The 27,472-nt window shown below is 41.4% G+C and overlaps 1 protein-coding gene across 1 annotated transcript; it reads right to left on the bottom strand.

The window, feature by feature from the left end:
• Positions 1–401: 401 nt before the first annotated feature.
• On the bottom strand, positions 402–22,616 carry LOC140738470 (ATP-dependent clpX-like chaperone, mitochondrial). The gene is made up of 9 exons (XM_073065784.1): positions 22,496–22,616; positions 18,231–18,383; positions 16,184–16,348; positions 10,207–10,295; positions 7,027–7,191; positions 6,474–6,746; positions 3,546–3,638; positions 1,128–1,234; positions 402–477 (listed from the first exon to the last, which is right to left on the bottom strand). The coding sequence occupies exons 1-9, from the start codon at positions 22,614–22,616 to the stop codon at positions 408–410; spliced, it is 1,236 nt and encodes a 411-aa protein (XP_072921885.1). The 3' UTR covers positions 402–407.
• Positions 22,617–27,472: the final 4,856 nt, after the last annotated feature.

Below are 27,472 nucleotides of genomic sequence, written 5' to 3'. Positions count from 1 at the left end.
GGCCCGATGGACTGAATGGCCTAATTCTGCTCCTATGTCTTATGGTCTTATGTAATTGAGGAGCCAGTGTGAGTTTCAGACTCCAGTTGATCGACTATGACACTACACTGCACTGCACTTTCTCTAGTTTTTCCACTTTATTCTGCATTGTTGTTGCTTTACCTTGTTCTCCCTCAGTGAACTGTGTAATGATTTGATCAGTATGAACAGTCTGCAAGACAAGCGTTTCACTGTATCATACTACATGTGACAATAATAAACCAATTCCCCAACCTCAAGGGTTTAAATAAGGTGGTAAAAATCTATAATCTGGAAACTTCCCATGTTTATTCATCATAAGTGAGCGTGCCTTTGTTGTTTTAGTTATCTATCCAAACCATTGGGTTAATTACTATTCCACTGGTTAATCACTTGTTGATGTCAGCTCCTTCCATCCAGTCATAATCGCCACAGTTTTTATCCACATTCGGTGATGCTCTATAAGAAGTAATCACACATTTTAGCTTAGTTTACAGAAATTTAGAAAGTAAAACCTAAGAAAACATACCAGATTGAATAAACATCGGGAGGGACAGACAGGCAGAGAGAGAGAGAGAGAGAGAGAGAGAGAGAGAGAGAGTGAGGGCGGGGGAGTAGATAGATCGATAGTGTGAGAACCTGGAACAGTGGAGCACAGTACAAGCCCTTTGGCCTGCAATCTTGTGTTGACTTTTTAATCAACTCTAAGATCAGTCCCATGTAGTCTTCTATTTTTCTCTGAGAGATGAAATGTGAGAGAAAAAGAATGAAAGAGACAGGTGTTACTATTGTTTGGACTTTTTAGCCTTTTGTTAGAACCTAGTTTTAAGAAAATAATACTGAAACAAATGTTTTGTTTTTGTGTAGGAATGAAACACAAGATTAATGTCATTAGTATAATACCATTAGTAAAATTTAATTTCCTTCAAGCTTCATATACAGAAGAAGATGTACCATTATATATGAAAAACTATAGGACAAAAATATTCAAGATTTTTGTGACAATAGCAAACTTACTATTATATCATACAAATAATATTTTAACTTGCTTAACTTGAGTAATCATGACAATTTAGTTAGTATGAGTTTACTACAACATGGTAACTTACCTAGTATACTCTGGGCTCTTCTTACCATCAACAACTTCCTTATCTATGTGAACTCTAATGATATTTGAATTTGGCACCTCATACATGGGTTCAAGTAATATTTGTTCCTGAAATAAATCAGACATAACTTTCCTTCAAACATGTAATTTTGAATGCACGTACTAGGCTGGAAGTTAAGCCTATAACATCTGTTTTTAGTGTGTAACTTTTCTCAAAAATATTTTGTGAATTCCCGTTAAAGTCTTGTAGAATGAAAATTGGTCTGAACATTTTTTTGTTGGAATTCATTACAACATTTCTTTGCAGATCTGATGACAATTTCTGAATGGGCAGCGTGTGAACATTTCTTACCAACAGAACTTGACTTAGTGCCCTACAATCCATGAACATTGAACACAGAGAACAGTACAGTAAAGTAGAGGGCCTTCAGTCCATAAAGTTGTGCTGACCTTTTAAACAACTCTAAGATCAATCTAACACTTCGCTCCCAAATAGTCCTTTACTTTTCAGTCATCCAAGTACTTATCTAAGAGTTTCTTAATGAAGCTACCTCTACCACCACCCCTGGAAGGTTGTTCCACACACCACCACTCTCTGTAAAATACTTACCTCTGAAATCCTCTCATACTTTCCTCCAATCAAAGTTCAAAAGTTCAATGTAAATTTTTTTTTTACGTGACTATCAATTTAGTATTTGGGCAAAGCATTCAGCACAGCAAAAATGTCTGCAATCTCATCTCCAGACAAGCTATTCCAAGAGTTATATTCAAATATTTCCTTTTCCATTTTGTGGCAGGTGAAGGAAGAAGAGCCACTCAAAGCCCAACCCGATGTCCCCTTTGTGAGAGGCAGAAACATGTAAGGCTGCCAGCGGGGCTCTGGTGAAGCTGTACAGGTAGTCAGTCCCCTGTACAGTGGATGGCAGACACATTGATGAACTCCAACCATTGCCTTCAGAGGACCATGGAAACAGGAGGTCATCGATGGCCGATGCTCCATTTAGGAGCTAAGGGCCCAAGTAAGTAAGAAAGAGGGAGGATATGATTGTACATCATCTAAGAATACAAACATGAAAACAGAATATGCTTTGGATCATGGACTGTTTTTCCTTGATCTTTTCCCACATCTGCACTCAGTGGCCACTTTATTAGGTACACCAGCACACCTGCTCATTAATGCAAATACCTAATCAGCCAATCATGTGGCAGCAACTCAATTCTTAAAAGCATACAGACATGGTCAAGAGGTTCAGGTGGTGTTCAGACCAAACATCAAAATGGGGAAAAATGTGATCTAAGTGACTTTGACCGTGGAATGATTGTTGGTCCCTGATGGGGTGGTTTGAGTATCTCAGAATTGCTGACCTCCTGGGACTTTCACACTCAACAGTCTCTGGAGTTTGCAGAGAAGAGAGCAAAAGACAAAAAACATCTAGTGAGCAGCAGTTCTGTGGGTGAAAATGCCTTGTTAATGAGAGATTTCAGAGGAGAATGGCCAGACTGGTTCAAGCAGATGGGAAGGTGACAGGAACTCAAATAACCACAAGTTACAACAGTGGTGTGCAGAAGAGCATCTCTGATGCACAACACATCGAACCTACAGCAGCCGAAGGCCATTAACATAAACTCAGTGCTGAGTTTATGAGGCATTGGAGACACTAAATAAACTGATCACTGAGTGTTGTATTATTGCATTTTACCACAATGAAATCTCTCATCTTACTAACAACATTAACAGTGAGGCAGATGGTGTAGTGAAGTGGTATTGTAGAAGGTGCATTTCTGCCCTCTGAGTAGAAATAGAATGTGAAGATTTCCTGGATCACACTGGAAGTAGCAGGAAAAGGACTTGGAAGTCCTTGTGCAGGGGAAGGATGAATTTCTTTAGCCGGAGGGTGATGAATCATTGCTACGGATGACTGTGGAGATCAAGTCACTGAGTATACTTGAGAAGGCAGGAGAATGGGGTTGAGAGGGATAATAAATCAGCCATGATGGAATGGTGGAGCAGATTAGATGGGCTGAGTGGCCTAATTCAGGGTTTTCTCTGGGTACTCTAGTTACCTCCAACATTCCAAATATATATGGGTTTGTAGGTTAATTGGTCACATGGATGTGATTGGGTGATGAGCATTTGTTGGGCCAGAAGGGCCTTTTACTGTGCTGTATCTATAGATAAATAAATAAGCAGCAATCACAACATATGCACAAATATTATCAAGTAATGCACTGTGTACATTACTCAAAATTATTATAATTCAGTGATAATTCACTTGGAAGCTGAACCTTTGTTATGCTTGTCCTATCTTACACAACAGAAATTAGTTTTAGTTTTAGTTCTAAAATACATTTAATTTGATTTCCAAACTGCATCTGCAGCATTCAGCTGTTACGATACAGTTATTGACACTGAACATACCATGATCGATCTCAGTCCTCGCGCTCCTGTCTTACGCTCAATTGCTTTATTTGCGATGGCGTGCAAGGCTTCCTCGGAAAAGGAGACATGACACTGAAAAGTCCAGAATGACATCTATGAGATATCCCACATCGCCAAGGAATCCTCACTTAAACTCAAAGACGATTTTAAAGATGTAAAGATGTATGAAGGATCCTACACACCCTGCTTATGGACTCTTTGTCCCATTCCCATCAGGGAAGAGGCTACAGAGCATCCACACCAGGACCACCAAACTCAAAAACAGTTACTTTTCCCAAGCAGTATGGCTGATCAACACCTCCACCCACTAACCCATCCCTCCACAACCCCCAACCACCACTACTTTATTACTTCCTGTCAGAGTCACCTTACGTACAGACACTCCTGTACCTTCGGTTACTTTATGGACATATAATCAAGCTATTTTGTGTGTTTATATTTATTGTGTTCTTTATCTTATTGTGTGTTTTTTGTGTTGCTTTGTATCCGGAATAACAATTACTTTAATCTCCTTTACACTTGTGTACTGGATGTGACATTTATCTTGAATCTTGAAAATAATTGTAGCACTTTAATGTATATTTTAATTTTCTATAAATATTGCTTCACAAACATGAAAAAAATCTGCAGTTGCAGGAAATTCAGAGCAACATACACAAATTGCTGGAGGAACTCAGCAGGTCAGGCAGTATCTATAGAAAAGAGTAAGCAGTCTACATTTCAGGCTGAGACCCTTCATTAGTCCTAATGAAGGATCTCAGCCCAAGGCATCGACTGTTTACTCTTTTCCTTACATTTTTTTTTGTGTTTTTGGAGAGTATATTTTAAATTGACTGAACATGGTTCACAGCAGCCTCAATATCAACAAGATATATTGAATTAAAAACAGAGGTTATTGATTAATAAAAGTGTTAAAGGTTACGGGGAGAAGGCAAGAGAATGGAGTTGAGTAGGATAATAAATCAGCCATGATGGAATGGTGGAGCAGAATCAATGGGCTGAATGGCCTAATTCTGCTTCCAAGTCTTATGGTCTTATGGAATCCGTCGGGTTGCTGTATATCTTTTGTGTTAATGGGGCTACAATGCCATGACAGTTCATATATATTTAGTCTACTTATCTTTACATTAGGATCAGAATCAGGTTTAATATCACTGATGTATGTCATGAAATTTGTTGTTTAGTGGAGGCAGTGCTATGCAAGGCAAAAAAAAAATAACTGTTACAAAAATATAAGTAAATAAATAGTGCAAAAAAGGAATAATGAGGTAATGTTCATGGGTTCATGGACCATTCAGAAATCTGATGGTGGAGGAGAGATGCTGTTCCTAAACGAGAGCAGCACCTCAGTGTAGCAGTTAGAGTAAGACTATTACATTGCCAGATACAATTGGGTTCAATTCCTGCCGCTATTCGTAAGGAATTTCTACATTCTCCCCATGAACATGTGGGTTGCCTCCAGCTACTCCAGTTTCCTCCCACATTCCAGAGATGCACGGGTTAGTAGGTTAATTGGGTGTAGTTAGGCTGCATGACCTTGGTGGGCCAGATGGGTCTGTTACTGTGCTGTAACTCTAAATAAAACTGGTGCTTCCGGATCAATTATGGTTTCCATTACCGTGGAAACTATAGCAAAGTGGCCAATGATGTATTTTATTGTCATGTATTAAATTCAAAGATTCAAAGAACATTTCATTAACAAAATATGTATACAGAACAGAACTCTGAGATTCGTCCTCCTGAATATAGGACTGTTAGTGACAGAAATGTAGTGCTTATAAAATACAGCTTTGTTACACTGCTAACAGAGGCTTTGCCATCAATACTGCTCTTAAAACAAACCTTGGCACATGAGATATAAAGCAGCAACTTTGATCAGAATACATTATTAGTTTATATCTGTCGAGAGTAAAATTATACATCGACCCTACTTTTAAAAAGCAGACAACAAAATTAATGTAATCTGAGTCACATGAATTTGTGTCAGGATATTACTGGGACTTGAGGACCTGAGTTATTGGGAAATGTTGAATGGCTTAGGATTTTACCTTTCCCACCCACCTGGCTTCATCTATCACCTTCTAGCAGTCATTTTTTATTCTTGGACCCCCACCATTAACTGAGGGGGTCCGTGGAACCCCAGTAGGGAACCACTTTTCTAGCTTGTCCTCCTCCCCTCCTTTCCACATCTTTTTATTCTGGCATCTTCCCCCCTTTCTGATGAAGGGTCTTGGCCTGAAACATTGACTGTTTATATCTCTTCAAATGTGCCACCCAACCTGCTGAGTTCCTCCAGCATTTTCTGTGTGTTGCTGTGGATTTCCAGCATCCGAGAATCTCTTGTATTCAGGACTTCATTCCCTGGAGCATAGGAGAATGAGGGAAGATTCGATAGAGGTATACAAAATTATGAGGGCTATAGAGAGAGCACAGTAAGCACAAGTAGGTCTTTTCCACTGAGATCAGATGCAACCAGAACTAGAGGTCATAGGTTAAGAGTGAAAGATGAAATATTTAAGGGGAACCTGAGGTGGAACTTCTTCACTCAGAGGGTGGTGCAAGTGTGGGACAAGCTGCCAGCGGAAGTGATGGATATGGGTTGAATTGTAACATTTAAGAGAAGTTTCAATAGGAGGGGTGTGGAGGCCTAGACAACAGTGTCAGGTGCCAGCAAAATTAATATAAGCTGAGTCACATTAGTAGCAGCTGATGGGGATGTGGTGAGATCCCCTTTTCCGTGAGCAAGCAGTGAAGTTTGGTTACACCTTGCCTACCTTGGTGTAATAATTGTAAAGTTCTGTTTCTTTAAATCACCACCACTATGTAGACTGTAAACTGATAATTTTCTCCTTTTTAATATAATCCCAGTTATAAGAGCCCAAAACTCTGCTTCTCTCTTTTCCGTACCTTATCCATACCAAACAGCATCTTGTACTGAGTAATTACTGCATTCCGTGGTTCTGTCAAAATCTGAACTAACATGTCCTCAGTTAAACTGTGCAGTGCGACAATGACAGGAAATCTTCCCACAAATTCAGGAATCATTCTGTATTCCATTAGGTCCTTGGGCTCCACCTGATGGAGTAACTTGTCTCTCTCCTGGAAGTCTTCATGGGCGTTCAATCCAGAGGAATTAGCCAGGCCAGCACCTTCACCAAGTGCCGCATCAAAGCCGAGGTACTGAATGACAAAAATGCAGTAATTAGCATGCATTACCTGCAATTTTTAATGAGTTTGCTATGCAGATAACCGCAAGAACTACAGTCAATGGACAGCATTCTAATGAAATATAGCTGCAGTCGTGCCTTCTTTGTAGTTGCATTAATATGCTGGGTCCAGGTTAGATCCTTAGAGATATTGACACCCAGGAACCTGAAACTGCCGTATCCCAGTTATTCTAGGATTACTGAGAAAATCAAATGATCATGGACATTGAAAACAACGTTGGTTCAGAACTCACATTTTCGTGTTTCCTCCTGCTGATGATTCTATCCAATCCATTAAAAGCTCCTGAACCCACAAAGAGAATGTTGGTGGTGTCCACTGGAATGGTGTCACGACGGTATTTCCGTGAATTGTGTTCTGGAACATTCACAATTGTTCCCTCTATCAGCTTCAACAAGCCCTAAAAACACAAAGTTCACAGTAAGTTTATTATCAAAGTACACATATGTATTGTATTTAATACTTGAGTAATTTTGTAAATATATTGTTTGATTTGATATTCTTCATTGTTTATATAATTCATTATGAGTTATATGTAAAAATATGTGAATTGCATGCATCATCACGCTACCATGTGACATGTGCACGCTTCGCTTAAAACAAATATAAAGATAGACTCACATTTTGGACTCCTGGGTCTTCCTTTGAATTAGTTTAAGGGTTTGAACTTTCAAAACATAACCATATATATCACCGTATACTACCTTGAGATTTGTTTATTTTGCGGGCATTTACAGTAGAACAAAGAAATACAATAGAACCAATGAAAATCTACAAAGATTGTCAAACAATCAATGTGCAAAAGAAGACAAACTGAGCAAATAAAATAAATACGTAAATAATACTGAGAACATGAGTTGTAGAGTCTTTGAAAGTGAGTCCATGGGTTGTGGAATTAGTACAGAGTTGTGGTAAGTGAAGTTATCCATGTGTGTTCACGAGCCCACTGACTGAAGGGCAATAAATGTTCCTGAACCAGGTGGTGTGAGACCTGAGACTCCTGTACCTCCTTCCTGATGGCAGCAACGAGAAGAGAGCATGGCCAGGATGGTGGGGCTCCTTGATGATGGACGCTGCTTTCTTGTGGCAGTGCTCCTTGTAGTTGTTCTGTAGTCAGTGGGGGGGCTTTCCTGTGTTCCTCTGCCATAGTTGGATGCATCAGCAAGGGAGATGAGGCTGAGTACAGGGCTATGGTGGGAAACTTTGTCACATGGTGTGAGCAGAATCATCTGCAGCTTAATGTGAAAAAGACTAAGGAACTGGTGGTGGACCTGAGGAGGGCCAAGGCACCGGTGACCCCTGTTTCCATCCAAGGGGTCAGTGTGGACATGGTGGAGAATTACAAATACCTGGGGATATGAATGGACAATAAACTGGACTGGTCAAAGAACACTGAGGCTGTCTACAAGAAGGGTCAGAGCCGAATCTATTTCCTGAGGAGACTGAGGTCCTTTAACATCTGCCGGATGATGCTGAGGATGTTCACTGTGGTGGCCAGTGCTATCATGTTTGCTGTTGGGTGCTGGGGTAGCAGGCTGAGGGTAGCAGACACCAACAGAATCAACAAACTCATTCGTAAGGCCAGTGATGTTGTGGGGGTGGAACTGGACTCTCTGACGGTGGTGTCTGAAAAGAGGATGCTGTCCAAGTTGCATGCCATCTTGGACAGTGTCTCCCATCCACTCCATAATGTACTGGTTAGGCACAGGAGTACATTCAGCCAGAGACTCATTCCACCAAGATGCAACACTGAGTGTCATAGGAAGTCATTCCTGCCTGTGGCCATCAAACTTTACAACTCCTCCCTCGGAGTGTCAGACACTCTGAGCCAATAGGCTGGTCCTGGACTTATTTCCACTTGGCATAATTAACTTATTATTATTTAATTATTTTTGGTTTTTATTTTGCTATATTTGTACTCTACTCTTGGTTGGTGCAACTGTAATGAAACCCAATTTCCCTCGGGATCAATAAAGTATGTCTGTCTGTCTGTTCACCACTGTTTCTAGACCATGTCCTGGAACACTTCCATTGTCACCCATTTTAAACAATTGCAATCTAGCTCTATGTGCATTTCAGAGTATACACCAAAAGCCCAAGATAGAGTGAACATGGAGAAAATTTTTCCAATTGTGGAGAAGTATGGGAGCAGAGGGCACATCCTCAGAATAGAAGAACGTTCCTTTAAAACAGAGAGGAGGAGTAATTTCTTTAGCTGGGGAGGATACACTTCAGCTATATGGAAAGTGGAGCTGCAGGGATTGTTTCATCTGGAAAGGAGAGGTGGGGAGGACATCTTTGAAAATATTTATAATTACAAAGCCTCCATGTAGATGAGAAGGAATTTCTTCAGCCAGAGAGTGGTGAGTCTGTGGAATTTATTGCCACAGACAGCTGTGAACACCACATCATTGGGTATACTTAAAGCTGAGGGTGATATGTTTTTGATTAGCCAGGGTGTCAAAGGTTGGGGAGAGAAGACATGAGAATGGGTTGAGGGGGATAATAAATCTGCCATGATGGATGGCAGAACAGACTCGATGGGCCAAATGGCCTAATTCTGCTCCCATGTCTTATGGTTTTAATTCAATCTGTATATCAGTAAACTAAACCCAATGAAGTTAGAAATTTGAAATGTGGGAGACAGCAGTGGCAATTGAAACCCAATTTCTGCTGCTGTAAAGCATTGTGCTAACTGCTACGCTACCATGTTGTCGATTCAAGTATCAAGATTTGCTTAATGTCACTTCCTGTACAGAAGTGTAAAGGAGAACAAAATAATTGTTACTCTGGATCTCTCTCACTAACAAGGGACAAAAAGATGTCACCCATTCCATAGTGAAAGGAGAAACTAACAGTTGTTGTTAATGATGTTACAATCTGCCATGTTGCTTTTTATTCTGAGATTCCCCAGCTCAAGAATCAGCAGAAACTCTCCCCACCATTGAGAGAAAGAGAGAGAGGGAACGATTGCTAGAGTACAGAGACCTCCCATCCACCACAAAATCCTGATGTTCTTTCTCCCACGGCATCTCAGTCAGCGGCACCAGCCTGGAATCAGTCATCCACAATTTATTATCCCTCCCAACACTATTCCCTTGCCTTCTTCTCATAAACTTTAATGCACTGACTAATCAAGAACCTATCAGTTGCCACTTTAAATATACTCAGTGACTTGACCTCCACAGCCGTCTCTGGCAATGAATTCCACAGATTCACCACTCATAGTAATAGAAAAAACAATAAATATAAATACAAGTCAGCTTATATACATACCTAGGTTGATTGTACATCCGTAAAGCAAAGCTAGGCTGTAAAGATGTTGAAAAACATGCAACTTGAAATGTGCTTCAATAGTCTTCACCTCATGTTTGATGTAAGTAGTACTTACGTGACATTAAACAATTTCACTTACTTGTTGCACACCTTCTCCCGTTACATCTCGTAACTGGTGCCCTGCCGGAATTGCTCCAATCTTGTCCATTTCATCAAGAAAGACAATTCCTAATCAATTAAAATGGATAAAGAAGTATTCAAAACACCAATGTCCCACTGTGAATAGACAACACATTATTTTTCGACGCTTGTCCCCATTTCTAGATAGTCCAGACAGAGGCAACATCATTCCAACATCACCAAATCCTGTTACAATTTTGAATGTTTCAATTTAATCTTTCCTGTATCACCCAGCGCCACATCAAGAAAGAGGCAAGTTTGAACCATGGCCCATATCAACGGTGACATGACAGTCTACCGAGTTATTTATATGGTCCCCCCCTTCTCTCTTTTTTCCATTACTCATTCTGACCCCTTTTCACCCCTTCTCATTGTCTTATCTGTCCATCACTTCCCTTTGGTTCCCCCTCCTCCTACCCTTCCTTTCATGGACCATTCTCCTCTTTTACTATATTCAATCTTTTCCAGCTCTCTACATCTTCCACTGATCAGCTCCGAGCTTCTTCAGAGAACCTCCCTCCTCCCCTACATACCCACCTTCCCCCTCACCTGGCTTCACCTATCACTTGCCCACTTATACTCCACCCCTTCTCCCCACTTTCTTATTCTGGCTTCTTCTTTCCTTTCTGGTCCTGATTGTCAGAAAATGTAGAGGAGACTTCACCTATATGCAAACCCACAGAGACAATTCAGCAGAGTGATCACTGTAATAATAAACTGCAAAGTAACAAGCTTCGAGGTGTCACAAAACCAGAAGGAACAAAAAATTAACACAACAAGGTAACTGAAGGCTAGGAGCAACTGGTTGGTAGAAGAAATGACAGGGTTGACTATTTTCTAAATGGAAAGAAAACACAAAAATCTGAGGTGCAAAGGATTTTGGGAGTCCTTGTGCAGGATTCCCTAAAGGTTAATTTGCAGGTTGAGTCTGTGGTGAGGAAGGCAAATGCAATGTTAGCATTCATTCCAAGAGGACTTGAATATCAAAGGAAAAATGTAATGTTGAGGCTTAGTAAAGCACTGGTGAGTACTGTGAGCAGGTTTGGGTCCCTTATAAATAGATAGATATTTCATTGATCCCAAAGGAAATTACAATGTCATAGTAGCATATTGTCTTGAGTTTGCACTATCCAAACTCAAGACAATATGGAGGTTCAGCAACATCACCATGAAGTTCAAGATCAGACTCCTGCGTGCATTGATATTCTCCATCTTCCTGTACGCATGTGAGACATGGACCCTCACAGCAGAGCTACAGAGGAAGATACAGGCATTGGAAATGAGATGCTATTGCAACATCTTGGGCATCTCATACTTGGACCACATCACAAACGAGCAGGTCCGCAGGACCATCCAGCACCACATTGGCCCTCATGAAGACCTTCTCACAATGGTGAAGAAAAGAGAGCTGAGATGGTACAGCCACGTAACAAGATCCAGTGGCTTTGCAAGGACCATTCTGCAAGGAACTGTGGAGGGGAAAAGAAGGAGAGGCAGACAGAGGAAAAGATGGATAGACAACATTAAAGAATGGAAAGGGAAAACATTTGCGGTGACCCAGGCTCTGGCACACAACCGCGACAGATGGAACAGACTGGTGCAAAGCTTGACATGACGGCACCCCGACAACTCCACCAGGAATAAGGGGACAAGGCAAGGCAAGTAGCATAACAAGTGCACAGATGTATAAATGTTAGAAGAGAAATAAGAAAGAATAAAAATAAGTTACCTTAAAAATAGGATGTACAAGATTTACAAGTCAAAGAATACAAGGTCACTTCCCCGGCTATAGGTTGACTCATTATAGAGCCCGATGGCTGAGGGTAGGAATTACCTCATATAGTGCTCCTTGGAGCAGCACAGTTGTCTTAGTCTGTTACTGAAAATGCATATAGAAAGGATGTGCTGAAACTGGAGAGGGTTCAAAGGAGATTCACGAAAATGATTCCAGGATTGAATGGCTTGTCATGTGAAGAGCGATAACTCTGGGCCTGTATTCACTAGTATTCAGAAGAATGAAGGGCAACCTTATTGAAACCTATCGAAAGGCAGAAGGATTTGATAGAGTGGATGTGGAGAGGATGTTTCCTATGGTGGGTGAGTCTAAGACCAAACGACACAGCCTCAGAATAGAGGGGTGTCTTTTTAGAACATAGATGAGGAAGAATTTATTTAGCCAGAGAGCGGGGAATCTGTGGAATTCTTTGCCACAGGTAGTGTGGAGACCAAGTCTTTATATATATATATATATATATATTTAAGGTAGGGATTGATAAATCTTTGATTGGTCAGAGCATGAAGGGTACAAGGAGAAGGCAGGAGAATGGGACTGAGAGGAAAATAAGATCAGCCATCATGAAATGGCAGATCAGACTCAATGGGCCAAATGCCTAATTCTGATCCTGTATCTTATTGTTCAATGGGTGAGAGCTGGTTTAAATAGGCTGTGCGTGATGTTACGAATGTGCCACAGCTCTGAGGGGCCGAAGGGTGCGGGGTAGCCCCTTCCTTTGTGAGAATCGCAAGATCACTATTAAGTCAGTTCAGGGGACACAGGAAATGAGAGAAAGACATGCAGAATCCACAAAAGGGTTGGAATGTGTCCTGCCCGCCGAAAGGCGGACCCATTGATACCGGCTATTGTCTCTTGGAGACGGACTTGTGTATTGCATCTGCACGATGCATCGAAGCCCCCCCACCCCCCAGGCAGTGAACCGAGGGGGAGGTTGGTGGAGGGATTGCATCATCCCAACCTGATCGACATCTGCAACCCTGTGAGTCAGGATAAAAAGAGGGTCTGGGGGAACAGCCCCTCAGACGCACCAGAAGAAACGCTAGCGATCCCGTAATAGCGAAAACCAGTGGAAGGCCACGTGTGTCCGTTTCCATTTGCCCCGGAATCGGTGGCCTTTACCACGGAAGAACGGTTTTTAGCTAACAACGGGGAAATCAACTCCCAACAACTCTCGAAGGATTGACATCCTAAAAGGAATGGGCAAGTTTTAACCCGTCTCTCTCTCCAACCAAAGGCTGCAGCCTACAGCTTGACTGAACTAAAGTGACTTTTATATTTCCATCGGACAATACATTATCCCCTAGACAACGATAGAGCTATTTCTTATTGATTATTATTATACCCGCACTTTTAGATTTAGTATTGACGACGTATATTATCTGTGTGTTTGCATTGATATTATTTTTGTGTATTTCTATCAATAAATACTGTTAAAAATAGTACCATCAGACTTCAACGGACCTCTCTATCTTTGCTGGTAAGTGACCCAGTTACGGGGTATGTAATAGTGATGAATTGGAAATGAGTGGCAGATGACTTCAGTCAGCTAGATGTTAACTGGGAGGTGCCTCAAATATAACTCAAATAGGCATTAACTGCTTGCTCTGTTTTGAAAGAGGTATAATCATTGTTTGAGACAAATTTTGCACATTTCATTTGCAAGTACTTAGAGCTGTTGCTTTGTAGGTAGAAATAAGTTTTGTTGTGCTTCAGCAAGCGAAGTAAAGCAAAGTAAATTTAATTGGCAATTGTATAATATTTCATTAGATTTGTCACGTGTACATAAAAACATCAAAACTTACAGTGAAATGTGTCATTTGTGTCAGTAAACAACACAGTCCAAGGATGTACTGAGCACAACCTACAAGTTTTGCCGGGCTTCCAATGTAAACACAGCATGCCCATAACCTGTACATCTTTAGAAGGTGGAGGGAGAGCAGAGCACCTGTAGAAAACCCTTGTGGCCATGGGGAGAACGTGCAAATTCCTACAGTGCTGGGAACTGCACCCTGATCGCTGAACTGTGGCACTGTCAAGTGTTCTGCAAACTGCTACACTACCATACTGCCCAAATTATGGATAATACGACAATTATATTTTACAGGTATTTACCTATATATATATATAGATAAATAGATAGAGAAAAAAAGTTCTATGTGGCATTTAATTTCCACTGTTATCTTTCCTATATTGAATTATTAAATTAAATATAAAAGAAAAAATCAAAAGAATGATCAGAGTAATAAAGAAGTTTATCTTTATTTTTGGTGGCAGGGTGGAGATATGTCTCAATCAAAGGAGGTGTAAGGTGCTCCTTCCCTCTGCTAGCCTGCAGGTCACCCTTGGGCAAGGTGTAGCATCTGCTTAGCCCCCCCACCCCGATCAGAGTCATGTGAAGCCATGGGAGCAGCTGGTGGATGGTCGTATGAACAGCTGGTGCATATCACAAGTCCTGTTTATGCAACCACTGACGTCAGGCAGACAATCTCTGAAGAGTATTGATAATGGCTGGGGTCAAAGTCAGCATGATTTCTGTAAAGGGAAATCTTGCCTGACAAATCCGTTAGAATTCTTCGAGGAAGTAACAAGGAAGGTGGACAAAGGAGAAGCAGTAAATGTCATTTACTTAAATTTTCAGAAGACATTTGATAAGGTGCCTCACATGAGGCTGCTAAACAAGATAAAATCATATGATGTTTCTGACAAGGATAGAGGAATGGCTGACAGCCAGGAGGCAGCGAGTGGGAATAAAGGGGACCTTTTCTGGTTGGCTGCCAGTGACTAGTGGTGTTCATCATGGGTCAGTACTGGGATCACTACTTCTCACATTGTTTGTCAATGATTTAGATAGTGGAATTGATGGTTTTGTGGCAAAGTTTGCGGATAATGCAAAGATAGGTGGAGGGGTAGGTAGTGCTGAGGAAGCAATGCGATTGCAGCAGGACTTAGACAAAGTCGAAGAATGGGTAAAAATGTGGCAGATGGAATACAGTGCTGGGAAAAACAGTGTTGCTTTGCTGCTGCTTACGTGTGGGTGGGGAGAGGTGGGGGATTTAAGGGTACTAACATTTAACTATCATTCATTCTTTGGGGCACTCCTCTGTTTTTGTGGACAGCTGTAAAGAAAAAGAATTTCAGGATTTATATTGTATAAATTTCTCTGACATTAAATGTACCTTTGAAACTTTTGAAGTCTATGATAATGCATTTTGGGAAAAAGAACAATAGTGCAGACTATTATCTAAATGTGGAGAAAATTCAAACATCAAAGGTACAAAGGGACTTAGGAGTCCTCATGCAAAACTCCCAGAGGTTAATTTAGAAGTTGAGTCTGTGGTGAAGAAGGCAAATGCTTGTTGACATTTAATTCAAGGGGAATAGAATATAAAGACAAGGAGATAATGCTGGAGCTTTATAAGATACTAGTCAGGCCACACTTGGAGTACTGTCTACAGTTTTGGGTCCCTTATCTCAGAAAGGATGTCTTGTCATTGGAGAGAATCGGAGAAGGTTCATGAGAATGATTCCTGGAATGAATGGGATTAACATATGAGGAGTGTTTGGAAGCTCTGGGCCTGAACTGACTGGAATTTAGAAAAGTGTGGGGGGATCTCATTGAAAGCTACCGAATGTTGAAAGGACTAGATATGTTTCGTCCGGTGGGGGTATCCAGAACTAGAGCGCACAGCCTCAAAATTGAAAGGTGACCTTTTAGAACAGAGGTAAGGAGTAAGTTTTTTTAGCCAGAGAATGATGAATCTGTGAATGCTCTGCCATAGACTGCAGTGGAGGCCAAGTCCATGGGTATATTCAAAGTGGAAGTTGATAGATTCTTGATTGGTCAGGGTATCAAGGGATATGGTGATAGGGCAGGTGTGTGGGCTGAGTGGAATCCAGGATTAGCCATGATAAAATGGCACAGCAGACTTGATGGGCTGAATGCCCTAATTCTGCTCCTATGTCTTATGGTCTTATATTTATTGCCATGGCTTGTATGGACAGCTAGGACACAGCATCCATGGTTGACCCCGACCCACAGAGGCCTTACAACATCATGGTTAGAAAAACAAACACTGATATTTTTCTGTTCCTCTCATTTGACTGTTTTACTGTAACAATTGGAATGAATTATTAATTATACCTTGCTGAGCTCTTGCAACATTGAAGTTTGCATCCAGTAGCAGCTTAGCAATGACTGATTCAATGTCTTCACCAACATAGCCGGATTGTGTGAGGCACGTACAGTCACAGATTGCAAATGGCACATCCAAGCATTTGGCCAACTTTTGGACCATCAGTGTTTTCCCTGTGAAAGACCAGCAGAATGTTTAGATTTAAAAAAACATACTGCTGTAGAATATACAGTGGGACACATCAAGATCAGTACACTTTGGCCCAATTAAGCAACTGCACCAATTAGCCAAAGTTTTATGGAAATAGTTAAAAAGTCAAGTTTATTGTTATTTAACTATGTAAATGTACACCATCAAACAAGACGTTTCTTAAGATCAAGGTGTAGAGCACAGTAGAATTCATAATACACATATAACAGACAATAACTTAGGAAAGTAAGATTTAAATCTAGAAATGAATTATGCATAAATAAAGTTAAGTGCATAAATTAAATATTGTAGGATATAGAACAAACTAACTAGTTACACTTTGAATGCAATGCACCGGGGAGTTCAGAGGCTTAATGGCCTGAGGGAAGAAGAAGCTGTTTCCATTCCAAATGGTATAAAAAAGACAAACTACCATTTAACTGAATAAAATTATGTATTTAAATGAAATACAGAACAGATTAGAGCACTATCAATACTGCTACAGCAATATAAAACTGTATTAGTTCCTAATAGTTATCAACGGAGGAATGAATCCAGTGTACTGTACACTTACACATTCTTTTGATTGATTGTAAATGAACAAAATCAGCACAGACACCTAGTGTTGACAATGGACTGCCTGAAACAGAATCAGGTTTAATATTATCGGTAAATGTTGTGAAATCTGTCATTAAGTGGCAGGAGTACATTACATAAATAATAAAATATGTGAATTACAGTAATAAGTATATAAAAATATATATATTAATGCAAAACAGTAATGAGGTGGTAGTCATGGGGCTCAATGTACATTCAGAAATCTGATGGCAGAGAGGAAGAAGCTGTTCCTGAATTACTGACTGTGTGTCTTCAGGCTCCTGTACCTCCTCCCTGATGGTAGCAATGAGAAGAGGGTATGTCCTGAGTGATGGGGGTTCTTAATGATGGATGCTGCCTTTTTGAGGCATCACTCCTTGAAGGTGTCCTGGGTGCTGGGGAAAGCTAGTGCCCGTGATGGAGGTGGCTGAGTTTACAACCTTCTGCAGCTTTTTTCATCCTTTGCAGTAGTCTCCTCATACCAAATGGAGATTCAGCCAGTTAAATGCTCTCCAAGGTACCAATGCTCTCTGGGAAGAGGTCACCAACTCTAAGTCAGGCATTTAATGCTTCCTTGTCGACATCTAGTCTGCTCAGATCATGGGAATGTCTTCCATGGAGGGTCATGTTCTTCCATTGGTTAAATTTTCTTCAATAGTGATAGTTTCTTCATTTTTCTGGGTTGTGTTTTCAATTAACTCTAGTGGTGTGGACCTCTTATCTGATTTGCATATGGTCATATAGAGTGCTGAATCTTGTTTTCATTGATGAAAAATATCCTTGGAAGTTTCATCGGACTGTTGTGAAATTTTTTATGTCTGTTATTTCTCATCCTCTTCTGTCCGAGGCAGTGTAATTATTATTATCATTATTACTGCTACTACTCCTAAATTTTGTATTTGCACAATTTGCCTTCATTTGCACATTGGCTGTTTGACAGTCTTTGTGTATAGCTTTTCACTGATTCTATTGGGTTTTTTTTGTTCTACTGTAAATGTCTGTAATAAAGTGAATCTCAGAGAAGTGTACAGTGACATATACATACTTTAATAATAAATTCACTTTGAACTTATTTTTAAATGGCTGCTGTGGTTTCACTTTAATATTTGAAGGTTTTGGGATGTTTTGAGAGAAGTGGCAAATGAATTTTGCAAAAATTATCATTTTTGTAAATGTCAGATTAATGTTTAAGCAAGCAATATAAATTTGTCTTCAAGGGAGGATTTCTTCATTCCAGAACAAAAAACAAACATTGAAACGCATTAATACCTGAGCCTGTGGGTCCAAGCAGAATGATGTTGCTTTTGTCAAAATGAACAGCATTATTAACAATGCCAAAGTTCTTCCGGAAATTTCTCTGTATTACTGGTTGTTGTGATAAATAAGTCGGGTGTGGAATCAATTCTGTAAGATTCACTAGTTCTGTGGGGAAAGAAAAGATGAACAGCTTATATCTCCATGTCCACAGTGGGGTCAAAACAGCAATTAGTAGGCATTGAGACAGGCACATGAACAAACGGGGAATGGTGGGATAAGGAGGAGATACAGGCAGATGGGATTAGTTCAATCTGACAATGTTAGACTTGTTCTCCTGCTGAGTTGTTCTATTTTCTATGTCGTAGCCGACTTAGGAGCACCAAGTTTCTGGGAGTACACAGAGTGGACAATTTCACCTGGTCCTGCAACACCACCTCTTTGGCGAAGAAAGCACAGCAGCATCTCAATTTCCTGAGGAGATTCAGGCGAGTGAGGTGCCCCCTCCCCACCCCCTCCACTTTAACCAATTTTTCCAGGAGCATCATTGAGTGCCCTGACCAGCTGCACTGCTTTCTGGTACAGGAATTGCAAGGTATCTGACAGCAAGTCTCTACAACGGGGTGCAAGGACTGCTGAAAGGATCATTGGGGTCTCTTTCCACCCATCAGAGATACCTATTAGGAGTACTGTGTATGCAGGGCCCTTAGCATTGTCAATGATCCCTCCCATCTCCTTTGATCCCCCTACCATCAGGCAGGAGGTACCATAGTATTTGGACCAGAACTGTTAGGATGGGAAACAGCTCCTTCCCCCAGGTCGTAAGACTGCTGAACTCCCTGTCACCACCCAGGTCTCATCACATATGAAACACTTGCAGCATTAACCTGTTTACTTTCTACTGTATCTTATGGGCACCTTATTATTTGTTAGTTTATTTGTAGTGATATTACTTTATGTACTTGTGTGTGAGTTATATGTACTGTGTTGTGCACCTTGGTCCAGGGGAACATTGTTTTGTTTGCTGGTATACATGTGTATGGTCAAATGGTAATAAACTGAACTTGAGCTTAAATTTGTGGGAATCCCTGGTCCGTGACTGATAAAAATGAAGCAGCATCTCAGGAGGCACTGGGAGCTTTGAGTTTCTTCAGCAGAAGCACAGAGGAGCCCAGAACAAACATGAAAAGGAAACTACCGTATCCTATACTGCCCACCCACTTACTCATCCCCCAATCATCCGTCTGTCTGCCCACTCAATCAAACACATCCTGCCCCAGCTATGGCAGAGTGTTGGGTCACATCTGTCTCATCCACCATGTCAGAGCTGGGGTGGAATATCCTTCAAACCTGAGGAAATGTCTAAGAAAAAAAGAGAAAACTTGCCTCTTGACGAGCTGGAGAAGCCGTGACCATAACCCTCGGAATGTTGTGTGACATGGGACGGAATATTATTAATAAGCCTTTTATAGTGATTGTAGACAGCTACTGAGAGAACTTTCTTTGCTTGATTTTGGCCGATAATATATTCATCCAAAATGCGATGGAGCTGAAACCAAAGATACTTTTTCAATACTGTGAGATACATTAGAAAATATGGACAAGAGGTAGTAATTGTCCATCTGATCTTTTGAACCTGCTCCATCTTTCATTGATAGAGACTAATCGTCTCCTGAAGAGTTATCTTCCTTTACTATCCACATATCATCCAGTGACATCATGAAGGATCCCACTCACTCTGCTCATGTCCCAATCCCATCGGGAAGGAGGCTATGTAGCACCCACACCAGGACCATCAGACTGAAAAACAGTTACTCCTAATATAAACTGATATTCCTTAAATATCAGGAAGTCTACCTGTACCTGTTTTCAGTTAACTTAGTGACTGAGCCTCACAGCCCTCTGGTGTAAAGATTTCCAAATAGTTACCATCCACACAGTGAAGAAATTTCTCCTCATTCCAATCCTAAATAACCTTCCCTTCTAAAGATATCTACTAATCTCTATGTCTTTGGACTATGAGAGGAAACTAGAACACCCAGAGGAAACCCACACAGTCAGAGAAAAAAACATACAAGCACCTTATGAACAATGGTGGGAGTTGAAATTGGTTTACTGGCGCAGTAATATCATTTAGCTAACCATAATGCTAACTCTGCCGTGGACAGTCGCAAGCCTAATGGGGCTAGCAACCCCAACCCGTAAAATCCCAGTGCTAAGAAACACCAACATCTCCTGCCTGGGAAAGTAATGATACTCATGTAGATAATGTGAAAGACTGGGCCAGGACAGAGGACTCTGGTGAGCTACTGTTGGTAGTCCATGCCCCAGTTTATTTATTGGTTGATTTATTGGTCGCCCTTTACTAATCACAGGACAATTTACAATGCCCAGTTAACCTACTAACCAGTATATCCATGGACTGTGAGAAGGAACCAGAGCGCCCAGAGGAACCCCACATGGTCACATGGAAAACGTACAAACTCCTTTCCAGGCAGTGGTGGGAATTGAACCTGGATCACCTGTACTGTAAAGCATTGTGCTAACCACTATGCTACTGTGCTGCCCTAATATTCCATGTTCCACTCCAACTTTAGTACACCACCTCAGTTAATAGGGATCAGTTTACTTAAATTCAACCTGACAACCATGTACAAAATCCTCTTTAATGACCAATAAATAGCCACAAACAAAAAAGTGTGAGTCTTACTTCTTTGGGTGCTGGCAGATTCACCTGGCAGTCACTTTTGTCAGCTATATGCCACAAACCAACTTCGTTGTAATTGTTTGCAGGAGATTTTTTTGAAGTCAACATCAAAAAGACATGCTGGCAAGCATTGCATTTTACAAATGGAGCAGCATCTGAAAAAAATCATCTAATATTTTATACATATTAAATCATGTAGGTCATCAAATATTCTATTGGCAGCCAGGAACCCAACTACATTATATGAACACAATGTTAATAAAGTCATAAGATATAGAAGCAGAATTAGGCCAGTTGGCCCGCCAAGTTTGCTTCGCCATTTCTACATGACTGAACCATTTCCCTCTCAGTCCCAATCCCCTTTCTTCTCCCTGTATCTCTTTATTCCTGACCAATCAAGAATCTATCAACTTCTATTTTAAATATACATAAAGACTTGACCTCAGCCTTCACCCTGCATTGTGCAGCTGGATCCTGGACATCCTGTCAGATCACTGGCAGGTGGTAAGAGTGGGCTCCCTCACCTCTGCACCTCTGACCCTCAACACAGATGCCTTTCAGGGCTGTGTCCTAAGCCCCCTCCTTTACTCTCTGTATACCCATGACTGTGTTGCCACCCATAGCTCCAATCTGCTAATTAAATTTGCAGATGATACTACATTAATTAGTCTTATCGACAAATCATAACGAGGTGGCCTACAGAGAAGAAATCATCCCCTTGACACAGTGGAGTCAAGAAAACAACCTCTCCTTCAATGTCGCAAAAACAAAGGAGCTGGTTGTGGACTACAGGAGGAATAGTGACAGGCTAACCCCTCTTGACATCAATGGAACTGGGGTTGAGAGGGTGAACAGCTTCAAGTTCCTTGGCATCCACATCACCAAGGACCTCATGTGGTCTGTACATATAGGGTGTGTAGAGAAAAAAAGCACAACAGCACCTCTTTCACCTCAGATGGTTGAAGAAATTTGGTGTGGACCCAAAATCCTTTCTACAGGGGCACAATTGAGAGCATCCTGACTGGCTGCATCACTGCCTGGTATGGGAACTGTACTTCCCTCAGTCGCAGGACTCTGCAGAGAGTGGTGCGGACAGCCCAGCACATCTGTAGATGTGAACTTCCCACAATTTAGGACATTTACAGAGACAGGTGTGTAAAAGGGGCCCGAAGGATCACTGGAGTCCCGAGTCACCCCAACCACAAACTGTTCCAGCTGCTACCATCTGGGAAACAGTACTGCAGCATAAAAGCCAGGACCAACATACTCCGGGGCAGCTTCTTCCACCAGCTGACACAACTTTATTTCTATGCTATATTGACTGTTCTGTTGTATAGCTTATTGTATTATTACAAATACCAATCTATTTGCTATACTATTTATGAAAAACTACTAATTTGCACATTGCACATTCAGACAGAGACGTACTGTAAAGGTTTTTACTCCTCACGTCTGTGAAGGATGGAAGAAATAAAGTAAATTCAACATATTTTTAGCTTTATCAGTTGATTTGCATGAGTTGGTCAGTTGGCAAACCCAAAGTTTGGCTCCTTGGGTAGTCTAGCGTTGATACCGAAGATCAAATCCTGAAGGTTGATCAGAAGTCCAGAAATTGAATCCCGATGGCTGTAGACTGGAGACTGGAGGCCTGCCCTGGAGTTGAAGGCCTGTCCTGGAGCTGGAGGACTGTCCATGTGGGCGGGTGAAGGGGAAGGTGAAAGAGAGGAAGGGGGGAAAGGGACTTGTTACGCTGTTGTTTTGTTGCTTGTCGTGGTCTGCTTTGTTGTGTTCTCTGTGGTTCTGCTGAGCATGGGGGGGAGGGGGGTCAGAATGTGTGGCAACACTTGTGAGCTGACCCCAGCACAGTCATGTTGTGATGGCTGTAAACACAAATAATACTTTTCACCCTATGATTTCATGTTTTCTTCTTCATAAGCTCCTCACCCTTACTGGGGCATAGGCTGCTGACACCAGCTCGCCAGAGTCCTCAGTCCTGGGCCAGTCTCCCAAGTCCAGGTGTAACCCATCGATACATCTTCTAGGTGAAGATCCCTCCTCTCCCAGAGGTGAGGTCTCTAGAGCTTCTGTTGGTGTTTCTATAGTTCTGTGTTTTTATAGGATGAGGGTGCTAGCCCCATGCCCAACTTGCCTCCTTTTATAGCCGGACTCATGACCATCCATGGTGGAGTTTATTTACATGTACATGTGATAAATAAGTAAATCTGAATCATTTAGATACCATTACTTTTCAAAAAAATGCAGGCATCATGGACCTTGGGTTTTAGTTTCCTCACAGTTGTTTCAAACAAGTAGTCAGCCATTGACTTGGTGCTTTAACGGTTCTCCTGCAAGCTGCTGGAACACATCATTAGGCAATCTTAGGCACCCCCTGGTCATTGTAAAATGTCTCTTGTTTTTACATGACCCAGTATAATGTTTTATTTTCTTTTTATTTTATTTATCAATACAGAATGGAATAGGCCCTCCTGACCCTTCAAGCCATGCCACGCAGCGACCCCCAATAACTCCCGATTTAACTCTAACCCATTCAGGGGACAATTTACAATGACCAATTAACCTACCCAGTACGTCTTTGAACTGTGGGGGGATACCGGGGCGCCCGAGAAAATCTACGCATTCTACAGGGAGGACGAACAGAGGCTCCTTACAGAGGACACAAGGACTGAAATCAAACTCTGAGTCTCCAAGCTGTAACAGCATTCCACTTACCACTCCGCTGCCGTGGCACCGCAAGCTAAGACAAACAAGCTTGACAATTCTTAGACAGGGTAGTAATGTCATTGGTAACCTAACTATCCGAGTGACTGTACTAAGACTTACAAGTAATTGGTTCTATGTGTATTCTATGAATTCCACATTTTGGGCAGCGTAATTGATCGCAGTTTTTCCTGAGGGAATTATTTGACTGCTGGTACATTATCTTCATTCCATTTTTATGATGAACCTGTGAAATCAGATTAATACAAATTAGCCCCAATTTTACTTTAAATCAGACAGACAAAGGGCAAGGCAGGTGGGAACCAAGGGTTAACTTTCCTGAGTTTTGTTTCCCTTCGACTGACAAGCTATCAAAGAAATCAATAAAATCAATCATAATTGATTGATTTTTCTAACTTCCCTAACTGCTCCACCCCTCCCCCTTCTCTCTTTCCACCACCCATTCTGGCTTCCCTCTTACCTCCTCTCTTATCTCTTGCCCATCACCCCTCATCCTTCCCTTTCTCCCATGGTCCACTCTCCTACCAGATTCCTTCTTCCTCAGTCCTTTACCTCCCAGTTTATCACTTCCACCTCACCTGGTCTCACCTGTCTCCTGCCAGCTGGTACTCTTTCCCTTCCCCCCACCTTCTTATTCTGGCTTTTGCCCCCTTCCTCTCCAGTCCTGAGAAGGATCTCAGCATAAAACATCAAATGTTTATTCATTTCCATAGATGCTGCCTGACCTGCTGAGCTCCTCCAGCATTTTGTGTGTGTTGCTCTTGATTTCCAGCATCTGCAGAATCTCTTAGTCATAGTCATAGAACATTACAGCATAGAAACAGACCCTTCAGCCTGTCTACTTCATGCCAAACTATCAATCTGCCTAGTTCCATCGATCTGCAACTGGACCATAACCCCTCAAACCCCTCCCAACCATGTACCTATGCAAATTCCTCTTAAATGGTGATATCAAACCCACATCCACTTCATCCTCTGGCAGCTCATTCCACACTTTCATCACCCTCTGAGTGAAGAAATGTCCCCTGACGTTCCTGTTAAACATTTGACCTTTCACTCTTAACCCATTGTTATATTTTGCTACTCCAGAAACTAATGAAAGGAAAAACAAAGGAGCCAGGATACTTGTCTACTTAACTTTTTCTTTAGTGAGGTGCTCACAAATGGCACGGTGGCACAATGGCGTGTACCATTCATGTGCATACTTCTGGCATATAACTCGTAATGAATTATGTAAACAAACAATGAATGCTTAATCATACAATATATTTACAATATTATTCAATTATTACCGAAATATTAAATACACTACTCCCCTGACCTCTATTTGTAGTCTTACCTGACCTCAGTAGAACAAGCTTGCTTGCTTTTACCCTATCCATACCCCTGATAATTTTGTATACCTCTATCAAATCTCCTCTCAATCTTCTACTCTCTAAGGAATTCAAGTTCAAGTTCATGTCTAATTATCATTCAACCATACATGAATACTGCTAAATGAACCAGTGGTATTCCAGGGCCAAGGTGCAAAGCCCAGTACCAACAGTCACGCACAGCACAAGACACGGATAGCACCTACAAGAAAGCAGTAAATATGCAGTCACACAAAAAAACATAGCCCAAATCCCTAAGTGACATGTCTCATAGATTGATGGAGCACGAATGTTTTCGGTAAGAACAAGCCCTCAGCAGTCCGTGGACAAATGCATGCATGCACATATGCAATCCAGTTTGTGTTCCACTGAGCGAACACTGGAGAGCAGCATTGGTGCCACACCACACAACCTCCTGGCATCTGCAACAAGCAATACTGCAGCATGAAGCCTAGTCCACACCACAACTGAGGCCATGCAGTTCTCCCACCTCTAGACACACCAATAAATCGGAGAGCTGGACTTGCAGTATTATACATTTTCAATGCCCAACAGGCCCTTGCAGGCACAAGAAACATGTCCAAGACAATCACTCGCTGTCAGGCTGCAGACCGCCTTTGTACAACAGCTCCAATGTCTTTCTGTAGCAGGCAGCAACACGGTCCGCACCAAGCAGATGATACTAAGGTAGGTGGCGTTGTGGATAATGAAGTAGGTTTTCAAAGCTTGCAGATAGATTTAGGCCAGTTAGAAGAGTGAACTGAATGATGGTAGATGGAGTTTAATGCTGATAAGTGTGAGGTGCTATATTTTGGTAGGAATAGTCCAAATAGGACATACATGGTAAATGGTAGGGCATTGAGGAATGCAGTAGAACAGAGTGATCTAGGAATAATGGTGCATAGTTCCCTGAAGGTGGAATCTCATGTGGATAGGGTGGTGAAGAAAGCTTTTGGTATGCTGACCTGTATAAATCAGAGCATTGAGTATAGGAGTTGGGATGTAATGTTAAAATTGTACAAGGTATTGGTAAGGCTGAATTTGGAGTATTGTGTACAGTTCTGGTCACTGAATTATAGGAAAGATGTCAGCAAAGTAGAGAGAGTACAGAGAAGATTTACTAGAATGTTACCTGGGTTTCAGCACCTAAGTTACAGGGAAAGGTTGAACAAATTAGGTCTTTATTCTTTGGAGCATAGAAGGTTGAGGGGGGACTTGATATTTAAAATTATGAGGGGGATAGACAGAATTGACGTGGATAGGCTTTTTCCATTGAGAGTAAGGGAGATTCAAACATGAGGACATGAGTTAAGAATTAGGGGGCAAAAGTTTAAGGGTAACACGAGGGGGAATTTCTTTACTCAAGAGAGTGGTAGCTGTGTGGAACGAGCTTCCAGTAGAAGTGGTAGAGGCAAGTTCGGTATTGTCATTTAAAGTAAAATTGGATAGGTATATGGATAGGAAAGGAATGGAGGGTTATGGGCTGAGTGCAGGCCAGTGGGACTAGGTGAGAGTAAGTGTTCGGCATGGACTAGAAGGGCGGAAATGGCCTGTTTCCATGCTGTAATTGTTATATGGTTATAAGTCCAACTCCTCCGCTAACAAGCAACTTACTGATGGGTAGACCTGCAGCCCTTAATTTCCAGCAATGTCTTGTGAACGTATAAAAGACATTTAAAAAAGACAAGAGCATCTTTGGTTGGCCAGGATAAAAGGCTGCATTCGAGCGCACCACCATCATAATCTATTCAACTTTTCCCTATAACTCAGGTGCTCAAGTCCCGGCAACATCCTTGTAAATTTTCTCTGTACTCTTTCAATCTTATTGACATCTTCTGTTTAAAAAGTAAACATATATAATTTATAGTCCAGGGAAATATTGCAAACAAAACTGTACCTGTTTGTTTCTGGAATTATCCTTATCACAGCCTTCATGTCTTTTGCCAAGTATTGTTGTTACAGAAAATGTTCTCAGTGGTCTATATGCCGATTTATGAATCAATTCACAGGAGGTTGTTACTATTGCTAGGAGCTTTGTCGGGGGCAATAAGAGCTGGCAGGCTAAAGAAAAGTAACAGAAATTTAATGGTCAGAAACTCCACCTGTCCATTTGAAATTGGAAATGTAATTATTTCACTTTCAAATTTTAAAATGGTCCTATTCTATATAATGAAGCTATACCAGTGCCATCAGGAAGGATAGTTACTTACGCAAGCCCTTCAACGGTACTGCGGCATAGGCTGCTGACAGTAGCTTGTGAGATTCCTCTGACCCAGGTTGCCTTTCCTGTTGTCTCCAGGTGTAGCACATCTTCTAGGTGCCTCCTTCCTCTTTCAGGGGTCTTTAGAGCTTCTGTTGGCATTTCTGTAGTGCCGGATTTTTATGGGATGGGGTTGCTAGCCCTATGCTGATCCTCCTCCTTTTGCAGGCTCGCTTGG

Source organism: Hemitrygon akajei, chromosome 2 (assembly GCF_048418815.1).
Source record: "Hemitrygon akajei chromosome 2, sHemAka1.3, whole genome shotgun sequence".
Lineage (NCBI taxonomy): Eukaryota > Metazoa > Chordata > Chondrichthyes > Myliobatiformes > Dasyatidae > Hemitrygon > Hemitrygon akajei.
The sequence above is the reverse complement of the archived record's forward strand: the minus strand, read 5'-3'. Positions and strand labels throughout refer to the sequence as shown.